This window comes from Aegilops tauschii, chromosome 4 (genome assembly GCF_002575655.3).
Source record: "Aegilops tauschii subsp. strangulata cultivar AL8/78 chromosome 4, Aet v6.0, whole genome shotgun sequence".
Classification (NCBI taxonomy): domain Eukaryota; kingdom Viridiplantae; phylum Streptophyta; class Magnoliopsida; order Poales; family Poaceae; genus Aegilops; species Aegilops tauschii.
Window position 1 is genome coordinate 513081969 of NC_053038.3, and position 13593 is coordinate 513095561.

General features: G+C 42.6%; 2 protein-coding genes across 5 annotated transcripts; one reads left to right on the forward strand and one right to left on the reverse strand.

Moving 5' to 3' along the window:
- Positions 1 to 755: 755 nt before the first annotated feature.
- On the reverse strand, positions 756 to 6013 carry LOC109748239 (uncharacterized). Its single transcript, XM_073497929.1, has 11 exons — positions 5891 to 6013; positions 5761 to 5771; positions 5617 to 5673; positions 3598 to 3973; positions 3015 to 3079; positions 2469 to 2516; positions 2243 to 2346; positions 2063 to 2139; positions 1869 to 1949; positions 1647 to 1761; positions 756 to 1011 (listed from the first exon to the last, which is right to left on the reverse strand). Exons 1-7 carry the CDS (start codon positions 6011 to 6013, stop codon positions 2307 to 2309), a joined length of 720 nt encoding a protein of 239 aa, XP_073354030.1. The 3' UTR covers positions 756 to 1011; positions 1647 to 1761; positions 1869 to 1949; positions 2063 to 2139; positions 2243 to 2306.
- A 264-nt stretch (positions 6014 to 6277) lies between these two features.
- LOC109748238 (uncharacterized) lies at positions 6278 to 13256 on the forward strand. Of its 4 annotated transcripts, XM_073497173.1 has the most exons (8): positions 6278 to 6626; positions 6932 to 8101; positions 8882 to 11457; positions 11606 to 11745; positions 12031 to 12166; positions 12248 to 12532; positions 12667 to 12800; positions 12884 to 13256. In XM_073497173.1, exons 1-3 carry the CDS (start codon positions 6321 to 6323, stop codon positions 11444 to 11446), a joined length of 4041 nt encoding a protein of 1346 aa, XP_073353274.1. In that variant the 5' UTR covers positions 6278 to 6320; the 3' UTR covers positions 11447 to 11457; positions 11606 to 11745; positions 12031 to 12166; positions 12248 to 12532; positions 12667 to 12800; positions 12884 to 13256. The 4 variants fall into 4 exon arrangements, with proteins under 4 accessions (XP_073353274.1, XP_020162865.1, XP_020162864.1 ...); XM_020307276.4 differs by having other exon boundaries at positions 8882 to 11745; positions 12237 to 12532; XM_020307275.4 differs by having other exon boundaries at positions 8882 to 11745.
- The last annotated feature ends 337 nt before the right edge of the window (positions 13257 to 13593 follow it).

Genomic DNA, 13593 nt, shown 5'->3' on the forward strand with positions numbered 1-13593 from the left:
ACTATTTGTTGTTACTGATCTTGCTGTTCCATCGTCTTTTATTTAAATGTTCCTCTGCAGATACGTTTGGCAAGTGTAGATATGGAGCTGCATACAACTTACGATCCCAGTGGACCAGTGTCGGTATATGACGTTGACCGAAGAGTTGCAGAATGAACCCAGGTTCTTGCTCCTCTTCCAGAGGAGAGATTCCTGTGTGGATTTAGCCATATTTTTGCAGGTCTTTAACTAACATGTAGATTCATCGAATTTATTATTTCGACATATTTCACTTGTCATTTACACCATGCATGAACTATGTGCAGGTGTCTATGCAGCTGGATACTACAGTTACAAGGTAAATTATCATGGAAGTTCTGTAGCCATTCGTCCAACTTTAGTTGATGATTTTGTGACATCTAATTCTATCCATGATTGCCAAACAAACACGTAGTATATGAACAAATGAGATTAACAACATTTCTCGTTCTAATTTGCTGTACTGATGAATGTAGGCAATGGAGGAAACTGGGAGACGATTCAGAGACATGGTTGTTGCACTTGGAGGTGGAAAGTCTCCACTCGAGGTTAGGCTCCTCTTTTGTTTGTTGGAAGACACTAGTAAGTTTGCACGTGCAACACACGTCTCAATTAACATGCACTATATCAAATATCTGTAATTCTAAAGAAAACTATCTACGCTATTCTCAAAAATAATTAAATGAAAATGCAATCTACATGATGATTAAGGATTATCTGAGGCGATAAGTACATCCTTTTACAAAATATTTTTTGGGATGAAAACTTAATTATTTGAAGTGTATTGTTACCATTTACACACAAAAAATGAAGAGATGGTTTGAACAGTGGGCAAAAAGGGATCTTCAGACACCAAACAAGGTTTCTAAATCGACCAAAACAGCGACAACCTTCTTCATCCGGGCTCCCAACTGGTGTTGGTTCATCAACTCGACACGGAGCTTCTTGCCACCGTGAGTGATGGGCATCTAATCGCCCTGGACCCCTGGATAGCTGTAGCAAGCTCCTCTGTTAGAATCGAATCACCGGGCTTGGAGCAAGAGAGGTGTAAACACGGAGAAAATCAATACAAGCTCACTAATAATTATACAGAAACTGAAACTAATGACTGCTAGAATTCCACCATTCTACCGATGTTACAAGCACCTGAAGTCATTATTATTCCAAATAACACCACCGTAACTGAAGCAACCAACAAACTAAACTCTAGAACATCAAAGGACAATCAGATCAATCCTTCTCTGAAGCTCGCATGACAGAAATGCCAACTTCTAACCTAGTTCAAAGATACTGTATATAATAGATTGGCATCGTTATGTCTAATTTTGATACTGTATATGCAATAAATTATGCAACAAATAGAATCCAATAAATCCAGTAAATCTAATTTTCATGCTTCTATGTATATTAGTTTTTTTAGATTTAAGAGGAGAAATATTTCATGAACATTAAAAGTCCTCATGCTTAGAATTAGACGACACAAGCATTACAACTGCATTTGCTCGATCCTTGAGTGAAACCTTTCTACTCCCAAGAAAAGAAAAAGAGAAGATAAGTGTAATCTGGATGTGGCATCAATAGCATAGCTAGAAAGTATATATAGATGCAGTTGTTCGAGACTGACTAACCATTTTGCATTGAAGTTTGCAAATAAATCATTTTCATATTTGAACAAGGGGACTTGTAAACCTCTGAACCAGGAACGGACGTTTCTTTAAGATTTAAATAATAGCAGCAGAAACTCTGCATGAAAGAAACAATTCTGATGCACTGAGATAAACAACTCCAATGTACTTGTTCATATGAAGGTGATCAAGTAGATAGACCGATACAGACAACAGTAAGCATACCTCTTGTCAATCTGCACTTCAGAGCCCAGTTACTTTTTGAGCCAATATATGCATCAATTCAGGATCCTCCGCTGTATAAACCTGGTATCACGAAGAAAGGCAACAATAAGCATACCTCTTCTCACCCTGCACTTCGGAGCCTAGATTTTGTATCAATCTCAATATGAAAACTAAAGCAATATACATTGGCATACCAGGAAGAAAGGCAACAATACCCAGCAACAAATAGGCCATACACCTGAGTGCTATCAGCATCCATGTGACCTTGAAACTGCATAAGGAAATATCATAGCAAAAGTTTAATATTGTCTGATAGGACACAACAACCATGTATCTTTCTAAGGAAGTTGACAGTCAGCTTGTAAACAAAGTACCTTGCTAGTTGCAAAACAACCTTCAGCATCATCTTTGTATCATTATGTAGCAAAGCTCCCTACTTTATATTAGCCTAACAAACCTGCTGAAGCTATTTGCAGTTCTGCACAACTCCACAAAAATCACAAAAGAATTAAGAGAATTAGTATTAAAAGGAGATGAGCAGTATGCCTACAAGGATGAAATAATAGGATGGATTGACATGAACTACACACGCATCAGTACCTGAAGTTCAATATCCCAACGCCCTTAAGAATTTCTACTACTCCTGATCTGAAAGTGTTTCCAACTTAACCAAATAGGTTGTTAGTTATCTTTGGCTCTGAACAATAATGACTTATATAGACAGTTATAAGCATCAAGTTTCAAAGAATCAGAGATCAACAAGTTGCTGGCTGATCTGTCATACATGTATTTATTTTTTCAACGGTATGCTTGCACTTGGGACAAAGCTTCGAATTGGCTAGCATAAATATGTAATATATCTGCATAGATGCATCATTATTGTATTTCTTTCAATTTTTCGTAAATATGTAATAGTCTATGTGAAGCAATAAACTGGGAATTAGAAGAAAAAAATCAACTGAAAATTATGTCTTATGATTTGATATAGCTTAAAAAGGATCCATTTTATGAGTTGAAACAAAGCACGTGAATGACATAGTCACAAAGATATGTCCGCCAACCTTCTTCCTCCCAGTAGACATGGAAATTAGTAGTCACCCATGTAGGATTAAGTACAGAAAAAGAAAGATGGAAAAGAGAGAGCACCTTTGATGAACACGGACAACCAAGCAGCTTGGCCTTGTTCTCATCTTGGCCGGCACCCCGGCAACCTGGATGAGCGACAATCAAGAGAGCACAGTACAAAAGAACACATGTCAATGATGCCTGGGGATACTGGACTGCTGATGGACTCGGATTCTTTGGGTTCCTTCAGGTAAGCAGAACACAGTCTTCGGGTAAGCGGATTCTTTGGGATACTTCATAAGTTTGTATTGATATGTATTTACTGAAGTTAGATGAAGGCCTCGACGCTTCCCCTATTTGTGTGGTTAATGATGGTATGTTCAGTCCACATTGATGTACGATTTCTAGGAAACACTTGATATGTTTCTACTACAACAATTGCATCTCTGGTGAATGTATGTTCCTCAATACAGTACTATATTGTCAGTCAGTTGATAAAGGAAAGGAACCTGCCTGGATAACCTAATGCACATGATTCAACGTTTTGGTGGATCAAGAGCTTTCTGATCTATGTGTGATTGAGAAAAGAAACAACAGAGAGAATAGATTGAGAGAGAGAGAGAGAGAGAGAGAGAGAGAGGGGGAGAGATGTCAGGGAGCATACCCATGTTGCGGAGAAGGCATCGCTGGCAGCAGGGAGCCCGACGACGGCAGGGAGGAGAGCGCTACTCCGCGCCGCGCATCTCGCATGCGCGTCCTCGTTCGCCGGCGGCCGACCGCCTCGCGTCCATCCACGTCCCCGGCGGCGGCCACCCGGCGGAGGACGGAGCAGTTGATCTCTTGCCGGGCAGGCGTGGCGGTGCGTGTGAATTGAGGAGTGCGGCGGCGAGGCAAGGGGCGAGCGGCGGCAAGTGCGGATCTCGAACCGGCAGGGAGCTAGCGGCAGAGAGCTCCGCGTCGACGGAGGGTGCGAGGCAAGGTGCGAGCGGCGGCGCGAGGCGAGGTCGATGGGGGTGAATCGGATTGAGGCGCAGTTGCGTCTGGTAATTTTTTTTTTTCGGCGTGGCGTGGGGCTGACGACGCGGATGGCAGAGTTTCGTCCGCGCACTCAAATCGCTAAACGTACTTTAATCTGGGTTAGTTATTGTTTTGACGGTTTGATGCATATACTTGAATCTAATCGTGAGGCTGTAATTGCGCTTTGTTGTTCGGTGTACGTTTGACAGGTTGCCTTAAGAAAATTAAAGTTCGCTTGTTTAATAGTAGTATAGATACTACAAACTAACACTGGAAAGTGTCTGCAGGTTTTCGTTTTCTTTCCGAGGACGGGCCGGAACCTTGGCCTGCTTAGGCACAACGGCCCTGTTGCTGCGTAGCGAGCGTGACTGGTCGGGTCGCCACTCGCCACTCTCGCTCTTTCTTTCATTCTGGTACCGCAGTTTGCACTCAAGTTGGTATTCTCGGTTCTTGTCTTTGTAGCCAGTGTCAAATTAGGGAATTAAGCAGCACGAGGCCATGCAGGTGAAAACTATGGCTTGACGGGCTGCCAGGCATAGAAACACGCGTCAGCCAGTAGTTGAGCACCACGACCACGAGGGATAAATTTTCGAAAAGGGGTTATACCCCGGCCTCTGCATAAGAAAGTGGCCGAAGTTTCCTCTGTTTCAAAATACTCCCTCCGTTCCTAAATATAAGTCTTTTTAGAGATTCTACTATGGACTACATACGGAGCATCCGTATGTAGTCCATAGTAGAATCTCTAAAAAGACTTATATTTAGGAACGGAGGGAGTACATCAATCAAGTCATAAATCAAATTATGTTAAGTTTGACCAAATTTATAGATACAAACATTTTCAATACTAAATCAGTGGCCGAAGTGTGGACTAAGGAGATGTCTGGTAGGAAAGAAGAGAGCTGGGAGAGCACAGTGTTTGTAGGAGGGCCAAATAAGGGTATACACTGGCAGGTTAGTGTGATTGGGTTAGGTTTCATAGTCGACATGCGCGTTCACAGAATGCATCAACTTTTTTATCAATAGCTCTATACATGAGATCCCTTTCTTTAGTTGTACCTTAGTATTAGTAGTTAACCACAAGGACAAGAAGCAGTGAGCGGATGGTGAAGGGCCACCAAATCAATTAAAGCCCATCGTCCTCGATCTCACCGGCCGCGTGGGAGAGTGATGAGAAGTCACATGGCAGAATTCATTCCATGCATGTCTGGCCAGATCATGTAGTTAGTCTTCTTTCCAGCTGTACTGATGACGACCACACATCACAGCCATAGGTACAACAGTGTCTGAACCTTGCTTGTTCGCACTAGCTAGCTACGTTGTCAATAGATTTGTTTTCAGACATATATATGGATGGTACTACCTCTCTCTCAGTTTACAGGGCGTGCGCGTACCCTTAGGTCGTCAATTTGACCAACCTAATACAAGTCATATAATACAAAAAATATATCAACATAAACTTCGGAGTTTCTACTTTCAAAAGGTATAATTTTTGTGTTATATAGTTTATATTAGGATGATAAAATTGACAACCTAGGTATACGCGCATGACTTGTAAACTGAAACGGAGGTAGTATTGTTTTCACACATCACAGCCAACAGTGACAGATTTGTTTTCATTCAATTTAAGACAGTACTGGTCCCCTTCAATCAGTGCACCAGTGTGAACCTTGCTTGCTTGTGAGCTGAAACCAATTCACATGTGCCATTACGAATTGAACCACCTCTGAACAAATTAAAGATGTTCCAGTGAAGCTGTAACCAATGCAGTAAAAACTTGTTTTCCAAAAAAGAAAAGAAAAGCATGTAAAACCTTGGCAAATGCTGCAAAAGAAGAGTGAAATCACATTAACCGACCAATAAATACTGTGTGCTGGCTGCTGCGTGAATGCGGAGGACTCGAGAAGTGGTACCAAACCAATTAATGCCCACCATCCTCTCACTGTGATGAACAGAGGATTACTGCAGACCCAGTCACATGGTAGCATGTATCCCAAGTATGGCCTAATCATTAATTGAGCAGCTAGCTGTGCTGATGCCTGATGATAATCACATCTGACGTCCATTGTCTGACCCACACAACAACTACACCATTGTTTACGTTATATTGTACTCCCTCCATTCCAAAATATAAGTCTTTTAAGAGATTTCATTATAGACTACATACGGAGCAAAATGAGTGAACCTATAATCTAAAAGACGTTTATATACATCCGAATGTAGTCTCTATAGTGAAATCTCTAAAAAGACTTAGATTTAGGAACGGAGGAAGTAGAATCCAGAAGCACGCATATATAGCGCTCCTTACCTTGCTGGCCTTCTACAAACACATCAATACACTTGCAGGAGAGAGCAAGAGCTTGTTGTGAAGCCATGAGTGGGGTTGGGGAGATGATTGGGATGATGATCGCGAGTGCCTTGGTGAGGCAAATCACTAGCAGGCTAATCAAGATCGCGGGAGATGAGATCTCTCTGCAGTGGAAGTTTAAAGGCAAGGTGGATAAAATGGTGGAGAAAATGAAATATCTGGCAGCCGTGATGCATGATGCTGACGAGAAGGTGCGCCGAGGAGGAAGGCATGGAGAAATAGTCGGGTTGTGGCTCATGAAATTGAAATCTCTCTCCCACGACCTTGAGGATCTGCTGGACGACTTGGACACTAAGAATAACGAAGCAAAGGTACGCACCCTACCATGTGATTGAAGCAAAATTCGTTGTTCATTTGTTTATCAATTAGGCTTGTTTTGGGACAAAGTCCTTAGATCGATTTTAGACATCACAAATCCCATGGTCGGAGCCCCACCGTTCCCCTTCTATTCTCTTCTCTCCGGTGTAGTCTTCCGTATGAGTCGAAATATTTTGGTAGTTGTTTGTACAAGTCCTAATATGTGATTGTGATACTTGACCTGAAAAAACAGTTGTGCCTTCGATAAGTATGAAACTCGACTCATAAGTTGTCCTAACAAATCATTTTCTTTCTACAGCTCAAGGTATTCTTTTCCCGGAACAATCAGGCCTACCAGTGGATAACCAGACCCCGCAATTTGGAGGACTTGGGGAAGAGAATAGAAGAAATAAAAAATGAGGGCATGTCGTTCAATCTGGATCCTGAAGCACGGGTAGAACAAAGCAGAAAAAAAGAAACTTTTTCAGCCAACAGTGACCGAGGCACGACAGCTGGAATGCAAGGGAGGAGCGCTGAAAAGGACAAGTTAATCAGATTGCTATTGAGAACTGAAGCTAATAAGATCTCCATCATTCCAATTGTTGGGCTTGGTGGTATAGGGAAGACAACATTGGCCCGATCAGTTTTTGCAGACAAGAGGGTCAACGTCTTCGACATCCAAGCCTGGGTTTTTGTGTCTGAGAAGTTTGATTTGCATAAAATTGTGAGAACCATCATCAGAAGCATTGATACAAATATCAATCTTGACAGCAATGATTTGGAGTTTCTACATAATATTCTTCGAGGCAAACTTGCTGGTAAAAAGTACTTGATTGTTTTGGATGATTTCTGGGAAGAAGATGTTGATAACCTGGAAGAGCTGAAGCAGATGCTACAACATGGCTCCAATGGTAGTAAGATTATAGTTACTACGCGTCAACAAAGCGTAGTGAAAAAAATGACCACCGGTTATCTTGCACATGAGACTGAGAGGGCAATTCTCCCTGTGCATGAGTCTGACCGAATCAATTTGGGTGTTCTGCCAACGGATGACTGCTGGGAGTTAATGAAGATAAGGGCATTTGGGCCTGATGATGACCAGATTCCCTTTGAACAGATCGGGTATGAAATTGCAAGTAAATGTGGAGGTATACCACTCGTGGCAAATGCTTTTGGGAAAGTAATGTCAGAAAATAAGGACATCAAGGCATGGCAAGATATAAAAGTGAGGATGGTTGATTTGGGTTTGAGAGGTGAACATCAAAAAGACACATTAGAATCCCTCAAGTTGAGCTATTATTTCATGAAGCTAGAGTTCAAAATTTGTTTCGCGTATTTGGCGACATTTCCCAAGGGATTCATTATGGACACCAACCGTCTAATCCAGCAATGGAAAGCTCTTGGATACATTTATTCAGAACATGATGGTAAAAGTTGCATTGACTACCTTCTTGGGATGTCGTTTCTTCAGATTTCAGGACCTCCTTCGGTTAGTTTCTAACACTACCTCTATTGTTCCTGTTCGGTCATTGATGCCTTATCTATTAGCTGGTTATGATTTTTTTTTTTTGTATTTGATACGAAATCTAATCATATACTGCCACAGCTAGGAACCTGGTTTGCATATATTATTTTTTTCGCAAAAACGCAAAAAAGCATTCTGTTTCGATGCATTGATAGAAAAGAAGGTTTATGTACAAGTCTAAGATTGGACAAACACCACACCATAGAACAACCCAAACGAGCTAATCTAGGGGAGCAGTTTGCGAAGGCCACGGGCCGGTTTGCATATATTATAATCTACCCTCTTTTATTGTTAGTTTCCTAAATACTCCGTATTTTTTTTTCATGTAATTGACATCCCTAACCGCTAATTTCATACAACCATCATATCATCATGGATAAAAAGACATACCAAATGGATTCGTGTAAAGTATCTAATCCCGAATGGGAGTTTGAAGAAACAATCACTGATGAAACAACACTGGAAAGATAAAATTTGGATGGCTCCCGACCCACACCCTCCTCTAGAAAATATGGTCAACTAAGAACGTGTCAATGTCCAAAACAGCTTACATTTAGAATGCTAGGTACTATATTCGTTGAACATATTAAAATCTAACTGATTGTTGCATAACAATTAATCACATGGAAACTATACGTGCTAAATAACCATTATAACATATGAAAATGGATAATACGCACTAAATCTTTCCAATGAGTTTTGCTTTCGTTGTACAACACGTTTTGACAGTAGTTACTTCTGCAGGCTAGTCAAAGTGTAGCACATGCCAATGCTTCTGTGGAGCTTACCATGCATGATCTGGTACATGATCTTGCGAAAGTAATTATTGGTGATGAATTCCTTGTTTTGGATGCTGATGATGCTACTGGGCTAAGGACTTCGAAAAAAGATATTCACTGCCGACATGCAGAGTTGATACAATACATGAATCAATCCAAGAATCAATCCAAAGGCCTACAAGAATCAATCCAGATACAATACAAGAATCAATCCGAAGTTTTCAAGTATCTGCCAAAAAAGCTTAGATCCCTCCATATTAGAGATTCACAGAAATGGCAACTCCCTCGAAAGGCCTTTTCTCGATCCAAGTACATGCGTGTCTTGGACCTGGCATGTTCAGTAGGGCAAATCTCTGAAGGGCAATCTACGTCAAGCAAGATCAGGCTGCCACGATCCATAAAAAAAATGAAGCTTCTTAGGTACCTGGATGCCACGGGATTGCCAGTTTCTTCACTCTCTAAGTCTATGCATACACTTCAAAATATGGAAACTCTGATAATGTCCAATTGCTCACTTGAAACCTTGCCTGACAATGTCTGTAGCCTCCACAAACTTTGCTATCTTGACCTATCCGGTAATAGAAGCCTTAATAACTTACCTACATTGTTGGGTAAGCTCTCTAAACTCTCTTTCCTGAACTTATCGGGGTGTTCTATACTCCAAGAGGTGCCGAAATCCATGTGCCAGCTGACATGCTTACAACACCTAGACATGTCAGAGTGTCGTGCCATTCAAAATCTCCCTGATAAGTTTGGTAGCCTCCCAAATATCTTATTCCTAAATTTGTCAGGTTGTTCAAAATTAACCAAACTACCTGACAGTGTTAACCTTGAGTCTTTGAAGCACCTCGACCTATCAAGTTGCCACGAGCTAGAAAACCTGCCACAAGATTTTGGTAATCTTCAAAATCTTGTGTTCTTAAGGCTCTCTGATTGCTACAAGGTTTCAGTGCTCCCAGAAACATTTTGCCAGCTTGTTCACCTGAAATACCTAGATCTTTCAGATTGCCATGGCCTTAGGGAACTCCCAGCGTGTTTTGGTAACCTTTCAGAGCTTCATTCTTTGAACCTGACAAGTTGTTCCAAGCTACAAGTACTGCCTGACTCATTCTGCAAGTTGTTTAAGCTGAGGCATCTCAATTTGTCATATTGTATGAGACTAGAAGAGCTCCCACGCTCGTTAGGTGACCTTAAGCTTGAATTATTGGACATCACTGCTGTAACTTTACATGATTTACCAGATAGCATCCGTGGCATGACTACACTCACTCAACTTCTGGTCTCGTCAGCACAAGAAGCAGTGCTTGACAAGGTTCATGACATTCTGAAGCATCTAACGCCAGAGATGAAAGTACATTATGTAGATCAGATTGAAAACAAAGGATGCAGCAGTATTGTGGAGTTAGCACAGTTGACCTGTCAAGAGCTGCAAGTCTTACAACTTGATAATGTGATGCATCCGGAAGATGCAGAGAGAGTGAAGTTGCGTGATAAAATAGATCTTCGGGTGCTAAGTCTTGGTTGGGGAGACCAAGCAAAGGAGGGAAAATCTGTGCTTGAGAGGCTCATACCTCCTCGCACTCTTGAACGTTTTGTTCTACAGGGGTATATGAGCAAGGATTTCCCTAACTGGATGTCTGACATCTCCACCTACCTTCCTTCTCTCACCTTTCTCTGCCTTTACAATTTAGGAACATGTGATGATCTTCCGCCATTTGGGCAGCTACCAAATTTAAGAGATCTACATATGTACAATATTCCTAACATCACAAAAATTGGCAAGGAATTCTATGGAGGTGGAACCTGTAGGAAATTAAGAGATATACATCTGAATTCAATGGAGAATTTGGAGGAATGGTGGACAACACAGTCAGGTGAAGAAAATGAAGAGTTCTTAATCCCTAATTTGCATGGTTTGGATATAATTGGCTGCCCCAAGTTAAAGTTCCTACCATATCCCCCGAGGAGTATGTTTTGGTACTTGACTAACAGTAACATGGTTTTACCGGAAGGGGGATTTGGGAAGCTTTCGTCTTTGACTCTACCTTTTCAGATGGTAGTAAGAAGCTGCCATTTCGCCCCAGACAAGTGGGATAGGCTTAAACACCTCCCCACCCTTGAGATATTTCAAGTTCTTTCCTGCAACGGCTTGAGGGCGTTGCCAGAGGTCTTTCGATGCTTAACCTCCCTCACAAAACTAAAATTATCGTCCTTGATGGACCTGGTGTTACTGCCTGAATGGTTGGGGCACCTCACTTCTCTAGAAGTCATTTACATAGATCATTGTCCCATGGTGACATCTTTACCTGAAAGCATGAAGAATCTCACCGCTCTTAAAGAACTACGGTTGGACCAGTGCGAAGGTCTAAAAGTATTGCCAGAATGGCTGGGACAGCTCATCTCCCTACAAGATTTGCGTATCACTCGTTGCCACAACCTGACATCTTTGCCAGAATGGATGGGACAGCTCAATATCTCCCTAGAAGATTTGCGTACAGGCACTGTTGGATTATCGCGTCCCACAACGTGACATCTTTGCCGGTAAGCATGAAGTGTCTTACTGCTCTCAGATTACTATGGTTGGGCCCATGTGAAGGTCTATACGTAAGCCAGAATGGCTGGGACAGCTCATCTCCCTTCAAGAATTTAACACCATTGATTGTCCAAACCTGACACGTTTGCCTGAAAGCACACGGAACCTAGGTGCGTTGAAGAAACTCTGCATTTGGGGCTGTCCTAGTCTGGTTGAGAGGTGACAAGGGGAGTACGCTGGCATGATTTCTCACAGCCAGCAACTCACATTACAGAGATGAACTAGAAGAACTAGAGGTACGCGACTCTGTGCTTCTCTTAAGTTACTTATCTTGGCTTCATCTGCACATGCACTCTTTTGCAATATTTGTGACGACCTCAGAATTCGAACGAGGCATTTTTTAGTGTATATGTTCACATGCCATTTATCTGCTCCGTCGCCTTATTTGAGTTATGCTTTACCATCAAGTAGATTACTTATAGGATGTGGATCAATGCATTCTCACTACTGTACGTGTTTATAAGTTAGTTGTTCCCAGTGTGTTATTTTTCTGATCGAGAATGTTTGCTGATCCGATGTAGTACAAGAGACGGGGTCGACTTCTGAAGACTGCGGGAGCAAGAGGAGCTGGGGGCGCAACAGTATATTGGCCGTGCAGTCAGTTGCTGCCTTCTGATCCAACCACGCAGCGGCGGCGGCGCGCGGCGTCACCTGCAAGTAAAAATCTTTCTGAAAATCTGATCGTATTTGTTATGTTTCACATGTAATTCTGATAGTCTTTACAAAGGGTAATGGCAGGAGTTTAGGATTAAAGCAGGTTTGATATAAAATGTTTACTTGAACTAGAGCTTCAAATCTACGAGCAGAGCTAGGCATTTTTCCGCAAATTTTGGCAGCAACGTTCAGTACCTCACGGAAGTGAAGGAGTAACTATGCACGTGGAGAGGACATGAGGTTCAAGAAGACACAGGATGCTCTCCTTGCCAGCATTGATGCGGGTGAGCAACGGACCGATGGAGGTGGATGCAAGAGTTTCGACATGGAATGGAAGGAGAGCGAATCGAGCCTGCCATGGGACAACAGGTGGTTTTCAGGATTAAACTCCTCACTGTTCTGCATATCAATCAAATGACCTTACTTTATACTAGTGTCAAAAAACGTCTTACATTATGGGACAGAGGGAGTACTACTTACTGGTACAACTATTGCCTTTTCAGGATAGAAACACTCCTTCTGATCTTGGATCATATACTCACATGGAGGAGGAGGAGAGCCATGACGCGATGTGGTCAAGTGGCAGACCAAAGTATGAGGTTGCAACAACATTGATCTGCCCTTCTCCAGATGCATGGTATGCAACACCCCTTCTCTCTTCTAATCACGTTTCGGTGCCAATGTGCATTTTCTGAGCTTTCTTCTTAATTAATATCCCAGGTGAACGTACCCCTTCTCTCTTGTCAGTTAAGACAGCAGCGACGGCCAAGGTCGGCGCGATCTGGAATCCAGCAGAGCATGCATGATGTTTCCTCTGTTTGTATTCTGAGCTGGATGGCAGCGGACTGATAGGCAATCAGAATCAGGCAGGGTGAACTACTGTGATGCTCTGCATGCGTTCAACCTGGGCCCTATCTACAACGCTAGATGGTGTACATGGACCAGAAATCATGGGGATGGTGTTTGCTAGCTGGGGAAGGCTGGTTAACGGTTACAGTAATCTTGTCCTTTGTTGACAACAGCTAGACAAATGTAACTTACGAGTTCGGTTAAATGTGAATTACTGACTGGTAATAAATTTTCGGCGGTCGTGGTCTGCGGGTGGTTGCCCTTTTCAGCTTGGGCTGTGTGTGACTAAGTCGTGCGGCGTTGCAGCTCGAGGGCAAGCGGTGGTGTCGGGACGGCGGTCCCGGAAGGTGGTATGTTGGTGGACTATGCAGGGCACAACGGAGCAGTGGAGGTCGAGGCGGCGGCCTCGAGAGTTCGGCAACATCGATTGAGTTCACCTCATGTCACTTGGGTGGCGAGGTTGCTCTCGATGTTGTCGGCGGCGTCTCAAGCGTCGCGTTTGGTGGATTGCAGGCACCTTCACCTTGTGAGAGCGTCCCAGGTCTGCTTCTCTCATAGCAGTCGTGGCTTCTTCTCTCCGG